The 20490-nt window shown below is 44.8% G+C and overlaps 1 protein-coding gene across 12 annotated transcripts in view; it reads right to left on the bottom strand.

Annotated features, from left to right (window-relative positions):
- DIS3L2 (DIS3 like 3'-5' exoribonuclease 2) overlaps positions 1-20490 on the bottom strand; it is a 270679-nt gene that overhangs the window by 174776 nt on the left and 75413 nt on the right. For all 12 annotated transcript variants that reach the window (XM_008173711.4, XM_065557595.1, XM_024110278.3 and 9 more), the window contains one exon: positions 10781-11015. In XM_008173711.4, coding sequence (XP_008171933.1) covers positions 10781-11015 — 235 coding nt within the window. The remainder of the gene's footprint in view (positions 1-10780; positions 11016-20490) is intronic.

Below are 20490 nucleotides of genomic sequence, written 5' to 3'. Positions count from 1 at the left end.
AAGCTGTTCACTGGAGACACCCCAAAAACTGGAGGCTGCAGAAGAAGCGATTAGTGGAGACCCCTTATGACCGCGTGAACCAACCAGGAGCATCTGGGTAGGAAGGCAGAACACAGAGAATTATTCCTTCCAGCAGCCAAGGGGGTTGGAGAGCTTCAAATGGACCACATACCTACTAGCAGATGGAGTGCCCCAGAGTAGAGTCCAGGAGCAACATCTTGTTTGGACTCCCATTACTCTCTGCTTTCCCCAGTGGTCTGGTCTCGGAGTGGGGGGAGAGAAGTGGTGGCACTCGTTTGCAAAAGATCTACTCATCAGAAAACCAATGTTGGCAGTTTTCTTTGCTACAGATTTAGGAGATTTTTGAAGGCACTAAGGGCTGTTAGATACCCACCTGCCTTCTGTGCCTTTGAAAAAATACCTTTAAAAAAATAGCATCTTGATAGCTTAAATTCTGGAGTACAAATACGGTTTTCTCCCTAGCTACTAGGATCTGACAAGTTTTTGAAGCTCTGATTATGCAGATCAACGATCATCAATATGGCACTATTGAGAAAAAGATATTCTCTCCTATAGTATTTAACATGTGGATACGTAGCATATACATAGTCTTCCGCATCCGTTTTCACCGATTTTACATGGATAAATTACCTGGGATTTTTTATGAAAGGAGTTCAGTTTTTACTCATGTACACCCGTTTATCAATCCACTTGGTATTTTTTCAGGTACTTATTTTTGTTAAACACTAAAGCTTTACACAATTGTGCCCTGCAACTCTGAGACTGAAGCAGTTCCACCGTGTAAAACACAGAACACACACACACACACACAGTGGAGGTTGGAAAAATCAAACAACACTAATATCGCGCTATGATTGGCTCACAAGGAGACGCTGCCCACCTATTTCTTTGTGTCCGTTTAGTGTGGTGCTGAATTTAAACAATCAGTCCTCCACAGATAGATATATAATGCCCCCTATCCATCCGGATACCTCCTTTAGTGCCAATCTCCTTCTGGGTTTGGATGGATGAGTCTGGGTTTTTCTGGATCCGCACACAGCCAGTCTTATCCTTTCCGTGGCTGGCTCCAGACTACCCCCAAAATGGCTTCCCCCCCCCCCCCCCCCGCCTTCCAGGGCTCCCAAGGAAAGGCATCTCACTCCCTATTGGTCAGGCTAACTCTTCTTCCCAGGTTTCAGGGTAGCAGCCGTGTTAGTCTGTATCCTCAAAAAGAACAGGAGTACTTGTGGCACCTTAGAGACTAACAAATTTATTAGAGCATAAGCTTTCGTGGGCTACAACCCACTTCTTCTTCCCAGGTTTTCCCTTATCAATCATTTCACTCTGCCCCTTTCTCACTCTGCAGGCATACCTGCAATCCTTCCCCAGACCAATAGGGCCCTTGTTGCTCTAAATAATCTCTCTCCCCCTCTTGGTTGCCCAGTAGATTCTGAGTCTGCCTTTGGCTCCCCCTTCCTACCAGGAACAGTGTGCTTCTCCCTGAACTACCAGCACACAGAGCCCCAGGAACCTAGACACGTTCCTTGGGGATTACAGATGGGTAAGGTAAAAAGGTAAACATGGGGCGAAAACGCAAATCGATGCCTGAGTACCAACAAGAAAACCCGTGCTTAGAAATTTTCAAGAAAAGTCAAGACGGGAGCAAAGAGGATGCATTGCGCTTGCAAGTACTGCAGCACTGGGGTCAGTGCTCCCAGTGACAGAATAAAGAAGCTTGTCAAACGCAAGCAACACAAGAAGCTTAAAGAAGAAAATGAGCTTTGGGACAGTCAATATCAGAGCTTTCACCAGGGTTTAATGAAAGAGAGGGGACAGCATGATTGTATCAATGAATTTTTGTGCGTGCTCTTTGTTTCGCTGAACAACCACCGTTAATAGCAGAGGGGCCTACTGGTGACTTTGTGCGACAATCCAGTCCAGCTGGAAAAACCCTTCCTAATGCAGACAACCTCGCTCGTAAGTATCTGAAAGAAAATGATGATGCTTTAGTATCTAAACTGATGGAACGAAGTGATGGAAATGCAGCGTCTAGTCTGATTTTTGATGAGTCTCCTGATGCGTTGGAGCCTCCAATTCTTGGCCTTTTGTTTTTGTTTTTTTATTTCAAAGCAAATAAATCCACATTGTTTTGTGCCCATGTGACATTCATCCTCTCTGCTGATGCAGCAAGGACTAACATGTTTGAGATGTATCAAGTAATCTGGAAAATGTAGCCACAACTAACACAGAATCTGCTTCCTAAATTTGCACAGGAGATTAAACTCAATCAGAAACCGGAGCTGCTAGGTATTACTTGTCCTGCTCATCTGATTAACGTTGCACTGTCAGCAGCTACAGAAGAAATGAAATCTTGCATCATTGGTTTCGGGGCCATTTTCAAGCATGCGAACAAGCTGAAGGCTTTGTTTTACACAATGCAAGACGAGTGCAGAGCCGGATGCCAACTACCTACCCCTGTCGTTTCACATCGGTGCATGAGTTTGTATTTTCACTGCTTGTCCTGTAAATAACATGTGGACTGTGCTAATGCATCTCCTAGATCATCTTGAGTTTGTTGGTTCTAAAGCAGAAACTCTGAAGAGACTGGTAAATAACCAAAATGCCCACCAGATTCTATGCATCAAGGTCATGTTCACTGTTGAAAACTTGGAATCACTATGTGACATACAGAAAACACTGGAGTTTTCTCCGACTACTGCCAACACATTTGCCAACACAGACATTTACCAGATCCTGACAACCAAATCTCAGCTGAACTGAGCACAAAAGCTGCAGGAGAAACATACAATGAGAAAATCTATCCATTTCTAAAAATCCTTCCCACCCTGGAATATGAGAACCAAAAAAGCATTCAAAACCTTCAACACAATGCTCAGCAAGAAAAGGGAGACGACCATGGTCCATAATCGGAACCCCAAAGTGTTTGGTGCTGAAGATTCTTTTTGGAATGTCATCCAGGTGGTTGCACCCCTTCCTCAAGGTGAATTTTGCAGCAGATTATGACGTTATGCCAAAGGGTTTCAACCATTTGACACTAAAGATGAAATTTCAAATCTGAAAGGGGAATTTACTACTTACATGAACTCACCTAGCCCTGACAATGTGAAACTGGATGTGCTGGCTTTTTGGAACAGTCATCAAGACACACTTCCCAACTTCAGCGAAGTGGCACGGCGAGCTTTGAGTGCACCCCCTGGACCTACTGACGCAGAGCACTGATTTTCAAAGCTGGACTACCTCCAAGACAGCAAGATGCTCAATGTAAGTTTGACGATACTTTGAAGAAAATTACGCAAACGGATTTCTGAAAAAACTGCTAGCTCGGAGAGAGACAAAATATCCCTTTGTACATTTAAAAAAGAGTTTCAAATACACTGTCGTAAAATGTGTATATTACAAAAGTTTTTTTTTGTTTTTCTCCCTCCCCCAACCCCCAATTTTATCTCAGTTTTAATGTGTGGAAAATAAACACTGAAAACTCCCCCCCGCCCTTTTTTTTAATCAAATAAAAACTGAAAACGCAGCACATTACATATACAACAAACACTTCAAAGACCAATGGGAAAGTGGGTCCCAAGTATTCCAGAACAGTGGCCTGCAGATGGTAACAATAGTTGACAATTTGGGCCCAGATAATTTGATGGGATAATTACAAGCCTTACCAAAGTTATTAGGGACTTTACGGACTACATTTGACTTAAAAGTTGGGGGTTGTCTTACCAGCTGTCCTAATGGTTTTATACTGATGTTGAATACTTAGGTGGAGAGGCGTGAGCTCACCCTGCTCCAGCTACCTGCAAACTGAGGCCATTACAGCTCTTACCCAGGCCCAGTTGTCCTTATCAATTCATGGCAACGTATTTGACGAGATCTTTCATTCCACGTTTAGCTGAATCAGGGCCGGCTCTATGCACCAGCAAAGCAAGCAGGTGCTTGGGGCGGCACATTTGCAGGGGCAGCATGCGGGCCATTCTTTTTGTTTGTTTGTTTGTTTGTTTGGGGGCCGGCCCTGCAGGAGCTCACCCAGGTAGACGCTGTCCCGGCCCCCAAGCTGATGCCCAAGTCCAGGTGGAAGAGCCGCAGCAGGTGGCCAAAGCTGGCCCCGAGACTGGGGTCCAGCAGCAGCAGCGCGTCCTGCGCGGGGGGTGCCCTGGGGCCGCTGTGGTTCGTGCCACCGGGCCCGGGCGGGCCATCTGGCAGGCTCCGACACGTGGAGCACGGGACACTTGGGCTGGGGGCCGCCCTGCGGGGCGCACGGAACCGCCTGCAAGTGCCGCAGGGCGGCCGCAACGGGGGCTGGGCGAAGCAGCCCGAGGCGCCATGGGGCTGCAGCAGGGTGGCCAGGAGCAGCAGTGGGGCCATAGAGGGGACAGGTGCCCAGGGCGCTGCCGTGCGGGGCCCACATCCCGCTCTCCGGGGCTCCATTCCCCGCCGGCCGCTCCCTCGGAGGCTGCCCTGCCCCCGGGCGGTCCCCCCGGCTCTGCCCTCCCAATTCCCGGCTGGTCCTGGAGGCAGGAGTCCCGGCTGGAGGGACCCTGGGCTGAGGCACGGCCCGGGAGCCCCACTGCTTACCCCGACCCTGCCAGCACCAGGTGGTGGTGACGGGGGAGCGGACAGAGTCAGGGCCCCCCTGGGTGCTGGGAAGGAGTTGGGTGGATGCAGCCTCCACGCCTGCTAGTGTCATGAGCGGGATGCTGATGACCCGCCCTGGGAGCGAGTTACCAGTGACCCAGGGCTGGGGTAGCAGGAGGGTGCAGGTGGGGGTGGGGGGAGAGCCCAGGGCTGGGGCGGCAGGGAGTGTGTGGGGGGGGGTGAGAGCTCAGGGCTGGGGTGGCGGGGGGGAGGGCACTGGTGGGGGGAAAGGGAAGGGGAACCCAGATCTGGGGCAGCAGGGGGTGTGGGGGGGAGAGCCCAGGGCTGGGGTGGGGGGCAGCCAAAAATTTTGTTGCTTGGGGCAGCAAAAAACCTAGAGCCGGCCCGGAGCTGAGTTAGCTCAGCTTACTTGCAGAGTAAAACCTCAAACACAGCGGAACGATTTTTTGCTCAGACTTAAGGCAGAGAACAAGCCCTAAAAATTTGTGCTTATGAATTTAGTTTCAGAAAAGTTTAAGCAGGTGGAAAGAAGGGGCTAGAAGGAACCTATTAAATAACCCTAACTATAGTCACTGCCACCGATATTATTTTATTGAGTCAGATGTTTGTGAGCTATCCATGTGGACCTAGGATATTCTGTGTATGTGGTCAGCATACAGTGAAACCTCTTAGGAGCAGAGCTCAAAACCCACAATAGATTTGTTGGACAAGGATGGGTTTTGGCCAGGTGACAGTACTTTACTAGCTTTTATGAGAGTGGGTGCCATTCTCACAGTACTATTTGCACTGCTGATGTTTCCTTATCAGCAAGTCTGAAGAACTGCTTTAGTATCTGATAAGACTGGCTCAAGTTCATGTGAAATTCAGATTACAGAGGAGCATAAGTGAGGCTGTAACACTGTAAAAGAAATACTGTGTACAGAACATTTCACGCTTTTCCTGGTTTGGGGCAGATCTGCAAGGTTTCACTGAATGCAAACGCTTATACTAAAAATATAAAGTGTGAATTTTTTTTTATGGCAACATTAACTGGTGGAGATGCTGCAATCTTGTTAACAGCTTTATACCAAGAGGCAGGTGAATGAAGAGAAAAAGGTTAAGCTATCCTAGCTCCCAACATTTAACAGTGGGAAATCCTCTAACAACATTCACGGATTGCATCATACAACCCTTTTATACATGCAGTTGGGAGATGGGAACACAGAAATCAAGAGTCCTTTTTACACCTGTACCCTCTCTGATATGTGGATTCTACAAGTTACCTAAGCAGGGCAGAGAAGCCATCCAAGTCCCAGTGGACTAACCTAACCTGCCCAGGTGACCCTTTCTTAGCACAATGTCCTGACATAGTCTGAGACCCACTTCGCCTCTCAATTATATGGGTTTGCCCTTTAACCTGCTCAGTAAATGCCATGAAGAGTCTAGTATATACCTGAATGGTTGGGTCCTAGCCAAATAAAATATGCCCTCATGACATCCAATGTGTGACGTTTCATTTAACCCAGGGTGGAATGTGATTTAGGGAAGAAAACCTGGAAGTGAATGGACTGATATGGAACTCAGAAGCCACCGTACTCAGAAACTTCACGTGAGGGTGACCCTATCCTCATGAATGACTGTTGGGGAGAGGAGGAATAGGAGGCCTACCATGAAGGCCTGGATCTCCCCTGTCCCTCTGCCTGACATGATGGCTACTAAAAAGGCTGCCTTGATTGAGAGGTGGTAAAGAAAACAGGTAGCCAAGTATCAGAGGGGTAGCCGTGTTAGTCTGAATCTGTAAAAAGCAACAGAGGGTCCTGTGGCACCTTCAAGACTAACAGAAGTATTGGGAGCATAAGAAGTGAGGTTCTTACCCATGAAAGCTTATGCTCCCAATACTTCTGTTAGTCTTAAAGGTGCCACAGGACCCTAGGTAGCCAAGTGGCTCAAAGGGGAAAACAAATTAGTCCAGTTAACACAAAGTTAAGGTTCCAGGAAGGAGCGGGTTGCCTGACTGGTAAGAAAACATGTGAGCCCTGTGAGCAATCTCAACACCATGCGGTGGAAGAAACCGGTGTAGCCAATACAAGAGGACGACATGGAGATATATCTGCCATGTGTACTCGTACGGAGCTAAGGGAGAGTAATGATTGTGTTAGGGAAAGAAAATGATCCAGAAAAGGGTGACTGAAGTGCAAGTGCTTGCTTGGACCTCTGCTTTACAGGATTGTGACAGCTGGTCCTTTAAAGGAGCAATTAAGAAGTAGATCTATTTAAAATATATCTATCTGAGTATGGGATACCATGGACAGTGAAGCCACCAATAAGTGATACTTTCCAGACTTTGCACAAGTTATTGATCCTTTGTTCTCACCACCACTCAATACACTCTATGTACAACAGGTTTCTAATCTTGTTCACTACAGCACTTTCGCCTAAATTAAGCGGTTTCTGATCAGCTTTATCAGGCAGTGAAGTCAGTCATACAGCTTGGTTTATTCTAGTCTATATATGATCTGATGCTGTGCTCATCACTGCAGTAGCTGAGTCCCTACCAGTAGTGCATTAAGCAACATGACTAACATCTGTCGCATGTGGTTTGTACTCTCATCCTCTTCTTCCCAGGATGAGAACTGTGTGTGAAGTTAAATTGGGTGGGGATTCTGTTTTCTGGGAGATGGATTTTGGGGTTTTGTTTATAATATAGGTTGTCGGTTTCTAGATGTTCTCATTTTACCAGTGCTTGACTTGATGGCATCTTTCCTTAGCATGAATCCGCGAGACTTTGCTGTATAAATATGCCCATCAGACGCTTCCGTTTGAGTATTGTACTGCTCAGTTATGTACCATTTATTCCAGTCTTGCCACTGCTCAGAAAGGGTGATATTTACCTCTGTGCAGAGGCCCCTGCAAAGGTCCGTGAGCTCTTGAGTCTTCACAATTGGGCTTAAGTATGTTATGCATAGGTGTTGTACAGCCCTTACGCACAGCAAAGAGTCTCACCCTTATACATTCCCTTCTCCTATTTGCATCTCTCTGGGCCGTTGCTGCAAAAGTAATTTGTTTCACGGGGAAGGGATTTTATACAGGGAAGAGCCAAAATACAAAGCTTAGTATAAAAGATCTGTATTACATGGATGAAATGACAGCATGAACACCCACATTTTTTCAAAGGAAGTCTAGTTACTTTGTACACAGTGAGGGACACCTGAACTGGGCAAGGGTCCAATCCTCCAAACACATGTGCATAAGTCCTTTACTCAGGTGAGTAGACCCCCACTGAGTCCAATGGAACTACTTGCATGAATAAAGTTACTCATGTTGGGAGGATCAGGATCCAAGCTGGTGGTACTATTATCTGAGGCCAAATTCTGCCTTCAAAATGTGAATGTGGGGCTCTTTTTAAAAACGATTTGGGCTGCATGTGCACATTATGAGGACAGAGTTTGTCCCAGCAAGTCAGCATTGACATGTCATGTTCCTTGCGGCGACACTAGCAGAGATGCCGCAATAACGGTGTCTGGAAACGGGCTAAGTGAACCAAAACTCTGGAGAAGCGCGGATACGTGGAACTGCGTGAAAGAAAGGAAACAAGCCAAACCAAACATCAACTGCTCAAAAATAACTCCAGAAAAAGCATCAGAAAAAATTCTATATAAAACAAAGATAAAACAGTAAAAGCAGCACAAGAAGAGACCAGAGGAAATATATGGATAAGATCACCAAAGAAGCTGAAGTGGTTGCTGAAAGAGGGAACAGGAAAACACTTTATCAACTCAGCAAGGTTCTAACTGGCCAGTTTAGATCAGCCATAGGGCTTGTGAAGGATAAACAAGTAAAGACAGAAACAGCAGAAAGAACAGAGTGATGGGCAGAACATTTTTAAGAAGTGCTAAACTGACCAACTCCACAAGAAACTACTGACTTTGACAAAGAAATTAAACACCAGACCTGGACATCTTAATTTCTCACACCCCAAACAAAGAAGGTACAATAAAAACCTTAAAACCTGGGAAAGCTGCAGGTGAAAACCAAGTCACCAGGAAAAGTTGAAAGCTTGTAATGATGAGATCATTGATAAAAATCACCAAACTTTTCAACAAAACGTGGGACCAGGAAAAGCCTTCAGAACAATAGATAGTCGAGAAAAGTGACCCTAGCAACTGCCATGACTGGCAAGGTGCTGCACTCCTTTCAGTGACAAGCAAGGTCTCTGCAGTATCTCTGAAGCAGCCCAAGGCAAAGCTAAGGGAAGAGCAGACCAGATTTTGACCTGGAAGAACCAGATTTTCACTCTAAGAACAACCACTAAGGAAAGTACCGAGAGGCAAAAATCCACTCATCATAAATGTCAACAGATTTTAAGGCGGCGTATGACAACCTGCATCTTAGTCCACGCCGCAGCATCTTGAAGTGTGATGGTATGTCAACAATAAAATTAACAAGATCAAGACTTTATATCAAGATGCAGCTTGCACAGTGAAAGTAAACACAGACCTGAGCTAATGGTTTAACAGATATTGCTGTCAAACAAGAATGCACTCTCACCTCTGCCATCGCAGCTTAACACTAGAAGATTTAGATTTTGTTGATGATATGGCTCTTCCAAGCGACCAGTCAACCAACATATAAGCAAAAATGAAAGACTGTCCAGTATCACAAAAAAGATGGGGTAAATAGTTATGAAAAACATATCTAATGAGAACCCAAGCAACGCCCAACTCAAGCATTAAGTTAGAAGGCAAAGGAATACAAGAGGCGAGGCAATACACATACCAAAGCAGTAACATGCAAGCCAACAGGGATGTCCAGAAGGAAATAATGTCACAAATTGGCAAGGCAGCAGCTGCAGTCACCGGCTTAAGCAAGATTTGGTCAATAATAATCTACGTCTTAAAGACCAAGCCACCAACCTTAAACTCAAAATGTAAAAAAAAAAAAAAAAAAAAAATTAACATATGGATGTGAAAGTTGGAAACCCATCAAGAGAATAGACAGACACCTAATTGCCTTTCAAGCAAATGCCTCAAGAAAGTAGTAAATATTAAACTGAATTAATTTATGACAAGTGCTGAGATTTGTCAGAGCTCAACAATCCTGTCTCCAATACTATCCGAAGAGATGATGGCAATATCTTGAACGTCTATTAAGAATGAAGCCAGCCCATCTGCCATGGCAGGCATGCCATTGAGCAGCTGGAGGAACACGTAAAAAGTGGCCAACAGAAAGAATCCCTCCATCAAACATGCTTTGGCCTGGTCCACACTAACCCCCCACTTCGAACTAAGGTACGCAAATTCAGCTACGTTAATAAAGTAGCGGAATTCGAAGTACCTTAGTTCGAACTTACCACGGGTCCAGACGCGGCAGGCAGGCTCCCCCGTCGATGCCGCGTACTCCTCTTGCCGAGCTGGAGTACCGGCGTCGACAGCAAGCACTTCCGGGATCGATCCGGGATCGATTTATCGCGTCTAGACAAGACGCGATAAATCGATCCCAGAAGATCGGTTGCTTACGGCCGGACCAGGAAGTAAGTGTAGACCTGCCCTTAGAGAGGGAAAACATATGGGACTTAATAAAAGACATGCAAACAGTGGCCTGAAACAGACAGGAATGGTGGAACCTTTTTTGCGCCACTGAATCTTTCCTGTGACATCTGATGACACAGGAAGGATTCAGAGTAAGACCGCTCCTCTTCAAAAGGATCACATGATTGCTTGAATTTTTTTTTTAAACAAATCAATTTCTTCTTCAAAGACCTGAGTTACAAACAACATTCAACTCTGCAATGCAAGAAAAAGCCAAAGGAATTTAATTCTTATCCCCAATGTGAGGAATACAGATTAGAAAGCCTGCCTGGGATGGGAGGAAAAAGCTATAGCAACATCTTGAGTCAGATTGCGAACAGCAGAGTCACATGCAGCACTGGAAATCTCAAATATAAAGGGGTGATTTTTGTTCTACAGGTTTACATTGAGTCCACTGAGGCTGCATAAAAGCCAGTTTTCAATATCCACTCAGAACCCAACCTATTGACTATTAAGGGAGCTTAGCAGGGCAAGCACAGGGTTGGTGACACATTCAACTTCCATGTTGCACCTTAAATCCTTCAGCAAAGCAAAGCCGCAAAGAAAATACTTCAAGTTCGCGGATATCAAAGTTTAAGACAGCAATCTGACCCACTCACCCTTTTCATTGGTATCCATAGAAAGTTTCTTAATGTCATCAGCCAGCACAGTCTGTGAGTTCTCTTGTCCATTCTCTGCATCATTATCATCAAACTGAGCCTCTATAATGACATCCGGACTATCAGCATCTCCTTTCTCTGGCTCTCGAGGAAGGCAAGTCCCTGACAGCTCCTCAGGGACATCTGATTCATGTGTCGCTTCTGTTTCTTTGTCACTGCCATCTGGCTTTATTACCTGAAGAAGCAGGGGGGAAGAAGATGCATGCTAAATCACCAAGCTGGAAAAAACACTATCTTCCTTTCTCATCTGTGTCCTGGGGGCAGGGGGAAGAAGGTATAATAGATGGCTAGTGGCACAGTGAGACTGTCAGGCAATCAGATGCAGACACTGCATTATGGACAGAGGTTCCTCTCTGGGAAAAGAGGGGAGGAAACTCTGGGGAATAACATGGCTTTTGCAATACACCTACTGAACATTCCTACAGTTGATACCTACCTCCCACATCCAGGAGATATGCAGGAAGGGGCATTCACCCTAAAGCAGAGGGACAGATGCATATGGGGAAACTTCAGAGGTAGTATAGCAAACTAAACCATGAACAAAAATACCTCTACCAATAAAGTGAGAGATGCTGACAGGACCGGATGGTGTACCATCTGTGACTCTGGGGGATCAGAATGGAAGCCATCAGATTGGAACGCCGCAGGCTACCATTCTAAGCCCCACTTGTTGCCTCAAGCTGTCAAATCTTGCCCATTCTCTGCGCAGAATGTGATTTGGGATATTCCATCTCAGCAATAACTGAAAGGCCAGCTAAAATTCACAGGTATCTCTACAAAGAAAGCCTGCTTTCAAATTACGTTTATGCTTCAATGTTTTATAATATATTTGTCAGACCGCCGCTGCCTCTCTCTTTTTGGTATTCATATTTCTTGGGAGTTTCCCATGCAATTAACACTCACCTGGAGGTTTACAATTCTTTGCATTGACAAGCTAGAACATGAGAGCACTTCATAATACCAGTAAACAGGCAATGGGAGCCCTCAGACATACAGCAAAAAGCTTGTCCATTGCACTAAATATGGTAGATTCTAGTCATTTGGAACCATTGTAACTGGCCTCAACAGGTGCTAGCTGAAGGCAACAGTATTAAACAAGAAAAATGGCATCTAAAAAAGCTTCAGAGATTTGTTTTAGTGACTGGAAAACAAATAGATCAACCAGTGTTCTGAAGGCAAGCTTTTCAGGATTTCAGACATACTACAGAAGTACTTTCAAGCAGTGCCCATGTCCTTTTCATATTATTTTCATAATAGGCAATAAAAATAAAATCAATTTTAAAAGGGATTAATTTCAAATCATTTTTTAAAAACTAAAATGACATTATTCTGAACTCTCGTTACCTTTCGTGACTCAGTGCTTTTCATCTTCAGTTTTGCTTTTTTTTTATGTATATAGTTTGTTTCCATAGCAGGTTTTGAATTAAACATTACATTGTTTAAAAAAAAAAAAAAACAGGGGGAAAAGTCTGGCAGAAGGCGCAAAAGTGACTGATTATTAAACCTGGCTACATTCAGCATATAAAATACTGACACACAATGATCTGGGCAAGAACAGTCTATTAGATTAGAGAACTGACAGGGCTCCGCACGCTAGTGACTGCCAGCGTGGCTATCCAAAAAGAAAACTAGTGTCAACAGTAACATTTGGACCCTAACACGGTCAGATGTAAATGTGCTCAGCTCTTAAATTTCAATCACACCAGAGCTTCATTTTCTTCAGTGCATGCAAACTCCACCTGAATTGCTGTTTTCCCTTGGGACAGTACAAGTGATGTTCCAGAGTGCTAAACTATAAAGCCTTCTATAGCCACTGCAGCTAGCAACATCAGATATATTGGAATGATAGTGACTGCTCTTCTGACGGCGTGGCACAGAAGAGATCAACACTTGAAGAGTTTGTGTGGAATTAGGAGAAAGGGCAGCTATTGCATTAAACAAGTACTACACATGAAAAAATTCCTGGACTTCCCAAAACTTCTCAAAGTCATATCCACTCACCGCTGTCACTAACTAGTGTAATATTCCACATGTGGCAATCAAAACCCCAATTACATTTTGCACCTAGAGGGACTGGATCACTATCACCTATAGCAGGTTTATTAGTACAACTCAAGAACTTGGATTTAATGATTACGGACATCTGCACATGGCAAACATCAGATCAGTAGAGTGTTCTTGGGCTGTCTAGTATAGATTCATTGACAGCAAGTCCACTGTGATTACCTAATCAGATCTCATGTATAACAAAGGCCATAGAAATTCACCCAGTCATTCCTGCAAGTCCAAAATTTTAGGGACCCTGTATGACATGAAAATACAGTGCTGTATTAGAATTCAAAATCAAAAGCCAATGGGCATGGTCAAAAAGCTACTAGGCAATATGAGTGCAGCATGCAGACTCCGTTGCAACATCAGCCTTAGGTATTGAATAGCAGCACATTTGAACATCACAACAGATGAAATTCTTCTTATATGCAGCATCTAAAAGTATCAGGGACTTATAAAAGTCATAATGTAGTTTCATTTCATGTTTATATTACCGTGGTTCATATATGCTATAACACTAGACCAGGTACCAGCTCTTGCCAAGTCTGCAGGCATCAGCTGAGCACTGACAAATTTATAGCTGGAAACTAGGCCAGCTCATGTGTATGTTAGTGTTGCTCAAGATACGTGTTAAACTTGTAAGGGTGTGTTTAGACTCTATAAAATGCTTGTGAGTTGTTGCATGCATTAATCTTGCTTGTAATATCTGTATTCCGTGCTATAAAATAATATGGAAGTTTTGCTTTGTAACTGTAAAAATCCCTGCTCTGAACTTGTGAACCCAGGCCAGAGGAGTGGTTCCCTCGCCCATTGAGAAGGGCTGTGGAAACTAAATTGGCCATTGTGAAACATCGGGATACAAAGACTGGGCTAATGGTCCTCTTACACCCGGGACGGTGCTACCTGCACGGAAGCTCATCCCACCAGCTTGAATTCTGGGAGGAGGAAATGAAGATAGCTGACAGGAAAATTCATTTCTTTGCTGTTTGGACTCTCACAGGGCTGGAGCTAGGAAACAGAAGCAGAGATCCCCAGGGTCAACCTGAGTTAACTCTACAAGACATTCAGTGCTGACAGATTACAACTCTGTCACCTTTTGGAATCACAGACTAACTCATCTGTATATAGACACAGCATGTTTGCCTACTTTAACCTGTAAATAACTCTCATTTCTTTTTCCAGGTTAATAAATTCTTAGTTAGTTTACTACAGGATTGGCACAAGTGTTGTCTTTGGTGTGAGATCTGAGGTACAAAATGACCTGGGGTAAGTGACTGGTCTCTTAGAACTGGAAGCACCCTGAATTCTTTGTGATCTCTAGTGTAAGTGACCATTTATCACTTAGTCCTGCTTTCCTGGGTGGCAATATAGACTGGAGAGCCCAAAGGGACTCTCTGTGACTCCTTGGTAAGACCGTTATAGTGCTTCAGGAGCTCACATTTTGTTACTGGTGAAATCTAATTATAGAACTTACCACCCGCTTGGGGTGTCTGCTCTGCTTTTTGACAGTCTGCCCTGAGGTTGGCACTCAGTCGTAAACCACTCCAGACAGCAGGACACATGCAGTAATACTAAAAGCTACACATATATGTATTTATAATTATATATTTACTTTAAACTACTTCTGTTACAGTCCGCTAATTTTCAGTCTTTCTGGATGAGTCTTCCAGTGCATCTGACACCGTATTTACTGAAAAATAGGGCATTTCACACTGTTATGTAATCATGGAGTTAAAGGCTGCAAAGTTAAGGTTTCTTAAAGGACCTCAATTCTGAAATTCCCGATTTTTGCACCAAGTCTCAACCCCAAAGTTGTGTTAAGAGATTTTTGCATGGTGTTTAAATTGAAATGTAACTTTTAATAAGCCTTTTGTTGAAAATCAGCTGCTCATTTGAATGTCTGATCCTCAAGATAGTGGCTGAATAGATTTATTGCAACTTTCAACAAACCTCCTCCTCCGAACAAGCATCAAGGTTCTACCACACCATGATTTTGGAAAGTTATAACCCTCTAAAATAGGGGCTTGGAATGAAAGTACCATCTCAACCACCGAGGATAATAAAAACAGCTAGTGAGCATGAATAAGTAAAATCTGAACAGCCTGAGAGTCACTTCTCTGTATTCTGCATGGTTTATACGTAGTCATAAATTCAACAATTGTCCTTACTTGTGAGGAATTAATTCCAACAAGAAACTGAACCAGGAAACTTTATATTTAAATGCATTCAGATCACCTATTGAGCTACAGAAGAGACTGCTTTCTCGGTCAGTAGTAATCCTATGAGGCCTGTTCCTCATATTCCATAGACTTTCCATGTACATAGTCTCCTATCCATACAGTGACAAAGGCCAGTCCTGTTTATTCTTTGAAAAAATCTTGGCTTTTCTAGTTACTGCTCTTCAGTAGCAATGTTAACGATGCCCACGACGCATCTGAATTTCAGAAATTGAAATGATTAGACTAGACATCGCTGAAATATTATGCCCTGCCCCAGGAGCCCTGTATCACCACGTATGCACGTTGTGTTGTGCAAATAAGCAGATTATGGTTTTGTGGGGCTTTGGGCCAGAGCAAGTGGGGGTCCCTCCCCACCCCTTCCACATGCAGTTCGCCCCTCCCCTCCCCCCCCCACACACACCCATCGGCACTCCTACTGGGGAGCAGGGTCGAGGCGCAAGGGCTTCCCCCGCCCACCTGGTGCTCCTGCTGGGGAGCGGGGCTGGGGCACCGGGGTGCCCATTGTTCCAGGACCCTTCCCCCCAATTGGCCGGGGGCCCCTGGGCATAGGCCCCGTTGGCTCAGTGGCTAATCCACCACTGGTTGTGCAACTTAGTACACACAGAAGGAAGCATGAAAGGTCCTGCCTCATTTAAGTCTCATTCAGTATGCAACTCCATTAGCACACATGCATGAAGCAGGAAGCTTTCACTCTGAATGTCAGTAACTACTAGCTACAACACACTGCACCCCAGGAGCGATTTTGAAACTCATACAACTTGGTTAAATCAAAAACCCTGTCACCAGAACACTCGAGGGCAGTTCTGTTCTACCAGGTGTGTATCTGCCCAGGATACTATTACTACCTCAAACAGGAAAAACCTTCAAGTTATTACTTAAATAACCTATTGTATAGGGGCTCAGTTTTCAAAACCACAATAATTTACTTCCAAACAGAATTGCTTCAAAAAGGTCAAAGGCAGCATTTGTCTTCATTTTCAAAGCCTAATAGCTATTTTCTATTGGTGCACAGGAATCTCAATTAGTGAGGGCATATTTTCAATACATGAACAAATTTCAATTACAGGTCTGTCTCATCTTACGCTGGGGTTACGTTCCGCAGTCAGCGCCTAAAGTGAAAATCGCGTATAGTCAAAATTACATTGAGTGTAATGGCGGGCGGAATCGCCCGCACTACAGAAACAGTATTTAAATTGTTATTTTTCTCTTTTTGGGGTTTTTGTCGACCGCGTAAAGCTGAAATCGGACATGTTAAATGCGCCTAAGATGCGACAGACCTGTAGACAACAAAAGAGCCTGGCTATGAAATTTAATAGACAAACCACATGTGGTCAGCTGGCAGCCCTGAGGGGATTCTTATTAATGTCTCTGCTTCCCAAGTCCTCATGAGACAAACCAAAGTAAGAAGTCTTGCAGTGACCAGGAAACATGCCATCTCAGGGTACAGATAGTATTTCCCTAGGGACCACTAGGTTTCTACTGAGGTTTTGCAACTATACTAGAGGCTATTCAACATTTTAATCAATGAACCGGAAGTAATCATCAAGTCACAGCTGATAAAATTTGTGGATGATACGAAGACAGGTGGAATGGTCAATAATGATGGGGACACAGTAGTCAGACAGCGCAATCTGGATCACTACAGTAAGGCCATACCTCAAGAATGGGGAGTGTATCTTGGTAAGCAGTGACTCTGAGAAGGATTTATTGGTCATAGTAGACAAGAAACTCAACATGAGCTCCCAGTGTGATGCTGCTGTAAAAAAAAGGCTAATGCGACGATGTATAAACAGAGGAAAAGTGAGTCTGAGAGGGAGGTGATTTTACCTCTCTACTCGGAATTAGTGAGACAGATAGTGGAATACCACATACAGTTCTGGCGTCCAGTTTTTAAAAGGCTGTTCAAAACTTGGAGAGGGTGCAGAGAAGAACCACAATAATTATTGGAGGGCTGGAGAAAATGGCTTACAGTGAGAGATTTCCACTTAATTTATGAAACAGAAGATTGTGAGGTGATGTGGTTACAGCGTATAAGTATCTTCACCGGAAGAAAATACCAGGTGCTAATGTGCTCTTTACTCTAGCAGAGAAGGGCATATCAAGACCCAGTGGCTGGAAGCTGAAACCAGACAAAATTCAAATTAGAAATAGGACAAGTTTTTTATAACACTGGAACAATCTACCAAGGGAACTGGTGGATTCTCCATCTTGACAATCAAGACTGGATGTCTTTCTGGCAGAGATGCTTTAGCCAAACACAAATTATGCTTTAGTCATACAAAATTATTGGGTTCAATACAGGGGTAACAGAGTGAAATGTAATGGTCTGTGATATACAGGAGGTCAGGCTAGAATCCTAGATAATCTGGCAGTCCCTTCTGGATTTAAACTGCATGAATCCCTGAAAAACTAGGAGTTAAGCACAAGCATGAGGCATAGAAATCAGACTGAACAAGTTTAATTTTGAATTAAGATGTGACTGAAAACAGGGGGCTTTGAATGAAAATACCATCTCAGCCTTAAACACAAAATCACTACCACAACAGTAATACAACCACCACATTTCACACCCCTATTACGGAACACTCGCATCCATTGCACCATCAGTTTTTTCCATTTTAAACTGGACTTTATTTGAAAGCTGGGTCCCTAATAATCGACAAGGAAATTGAGACTGGCTAGCATGGGGGTTGTTGTCAGAGCTCATACGTACGCATTAGAGCCAAGAAGCCTTCAATATTAATATTTTTGCAAGGAAGATCTTTGCTGTTCTGAAAAAAACCCCAACCAACCAAATGTCTGTTCTTTTTAATTCCTGCTTGCCTAAATAAAATACGGTACTTCCAATAAGAGGAAAAACACCTGTCCCCATCACCTTCCATTCCTGCTGTAATCTCACTTATTATACCAGATGGCACTGGCAACGGAGAGCAGTTAATAAAGGCAACTGGCTTCAGTATGAGATTCCATTTAAAACACACCAATAAGGTTAGCGTTTTTACAACTCTTTAATTCTAAGTCACTGGAAATATGCACGAAAGGCCAGCAGGATGGCTATAATTTTAGATCCCAGCACACACCACAGTTGGATTTGATAAACATGCCAACATCATCCAGACCCAAATTGCTCTTATTGACCATACAAAGCTATTTGCCTACTAACAGGGCTTTGCTGTACTAATTATTATTAGTACATTACATGCATAGTACTATCGTGAAGTCACTGTGGTGCCGTTGCAAAGACGAAAGCTTCCACATTTCCCAATTCATATACGAAACAAAGTTGCATTAAGAAATGTTACTGGTCTTCCTTAAACTCATCACAACTAGCAAACTCAGAGTCAAGGTCATGGAATGAAGTCCATACAACTCACACGGGTTTGGCTTATCAATGTCTGGCAAGACCATCCACAGGCCTCCTGAAAGCAACCCACCACACCTGCTATACTATAGGGACAGCAGGGTTACTTCTCAGCAGTTTTCCGTATGTTCTTCTGTTTTCCCCCAAAACTCTGGGGAGTTGAGCAAGACCGGACATGTATGTTTTCAAAGCCAAGTGTAGAGAGATCTGGCTGTGGGACTGTTACACTGATTAATTTCTAAAATGTAACCACTGCGCACCCACTACTAACGTTCTCATTCACACCAAGCTATCCATTACCACCTCCTCTCCAACCTCAGAGTCTAGTTAACATGCACCTCCTATGGCTATATCTTCCCTGTAGTTAACTCAGTGATTGGCACCCACATCTAAGCACACAGGTTAGCCTAGGCTAAGTGTGAGCAACCACACTGCAAAGCTATAGACAAGTGGCTGGGTTCTCACGGGGGCTGCTCTCACACATCTGTGTCACTAGCACTTCTTGGGCATACCCCATTGCTCTGTGTGCTGCTCTGGAATGACTTCCCAGGGAATTGTGGAAGAACTTGTCGGTCCTTCTGGACGCCGAGGGGGATTGTGGGATGGCACTGCAAGACTATCTGCACTCGAGTGAGTTAGCCTGCATCCTCACAGCAAAGTGAGCAGCTTACCAGCCCGCGTGAAAACAATCACTCGGGTTTTAGCCGTCAGCTCCAGATGAACCAACTAGCCTTGGTTGAAAACACCACTAAACTCGAGTGACAGGATTTGGTGTGTGAACAAGAGGGGGCTGGAGCAACACCCGAGTAAGTGCCCAAGTTAATCCTGCAGGGAAGACACACCCCTATAGATTCACAGATTCCCAGGCCAAAAGGGGCCACTGTGATCATCTAGACCAGGGGTGGGCAAACTTTGTGGCTCAAGGGCCACATCTGGGAATGGAAATTGTATGGCAGGCCATCAATACTCATGAAATTGGGGTTGGGGTGCAGGAGGGGGCTCCAGGCTAGGGCAGGGGGGTTCGGAGGGCGGGAGGGGATCGGGGCTGGGGCAGCGGGTTGGGGCGCAAGAGGCAGTCCGGGATGCAGGCTCCAGGTGGCGTTACCTCAAGCATCTCCCAGAAGCAGCGGCATGTCCCCCCCTCAGGCTCCTATGGGAAGGTGCGGCCAGGCAGCTCTGTGCACTGTCCTGTCCGCAGGTGCTGCCCCTGCAGCTCCCATTGGCTGTGGTTCCTGGCCAATGGGAGCTGCGAGGCTGGCGCTTGGGGCGGAGGCAGCGTACGGAACCCCCTGGCCACCCCATGCGTAGGAGCCGGAGGGGGGACGTGCCACTGCTTCCGGGAGCCACGCAGAGCCACGGCACGCACAGAGCGGGGAAAGCCTCAGACCCCGCTCCCCAGCAGAAGCTCGAGGGGCGGATTAAAATGTCTGACGGGCTGGACGCGGGCCGTAGTTTGGCCACCCCTGATCTAGACTGACCTCCTGCATCGCACTGGCCATAGAACTTCCCAAAAATAATTCCTATTTGATCTAGAGCCCATCATAAACAGTCTTCCTCTCCCACCCCTCTAACCAGGCCACCTCCACTCCATAAAATCCATTTTCCATTGGTGGCTTCCTTTCCTGGGCTGTCTCCTCCTCTTCATTCCCTGCTTCAGCCTCTACTTAAATATCAGAGATTCTACAATTTGCTCATTGCAGATTTCACACGATTTGTTTTAACTCTGGTCCCTCCTTTGCTACCCTCTGTCTCCTACATCTTCCTGTCCTAGGTTTATTTACGTTGACAATTGTTAGCTCTCCAGGCAGGGTTTTTTTTTAATTTAAGGAGCCAGGCAGAGTTACAGAACTATATAAATATTTATTATTAATAGCAACCTTCCAGCCAAATGTCTCAAAAGACAGAAATGCTTGTTGAGCAGGAACAGCAGCCTCACACAACTTGATCTGCACTCACCCGTCTTGATTCTGACCTACCCTTTGTCTGTAGTATCTGTAAAC

Source organism: Chrysemys picta, chromosome 9 (assembly GCF_011386835.1).
Source record: "Chrysemys picta bellii isolate R12L10 chromosome 9, ASM1138683v2, whole genome shotgun sequence".
Taxonomy (NCBI): Eukaryota; Metazoa; Chordata; order Testudines; family Emydidae; genus Chrysemys; species Chrysemys picta.
The sequence above is the reverse complement of the archived record's forward strand: the minus strand, read 5'-3'. Positions and strand labels throughout refer to the sequence as shown.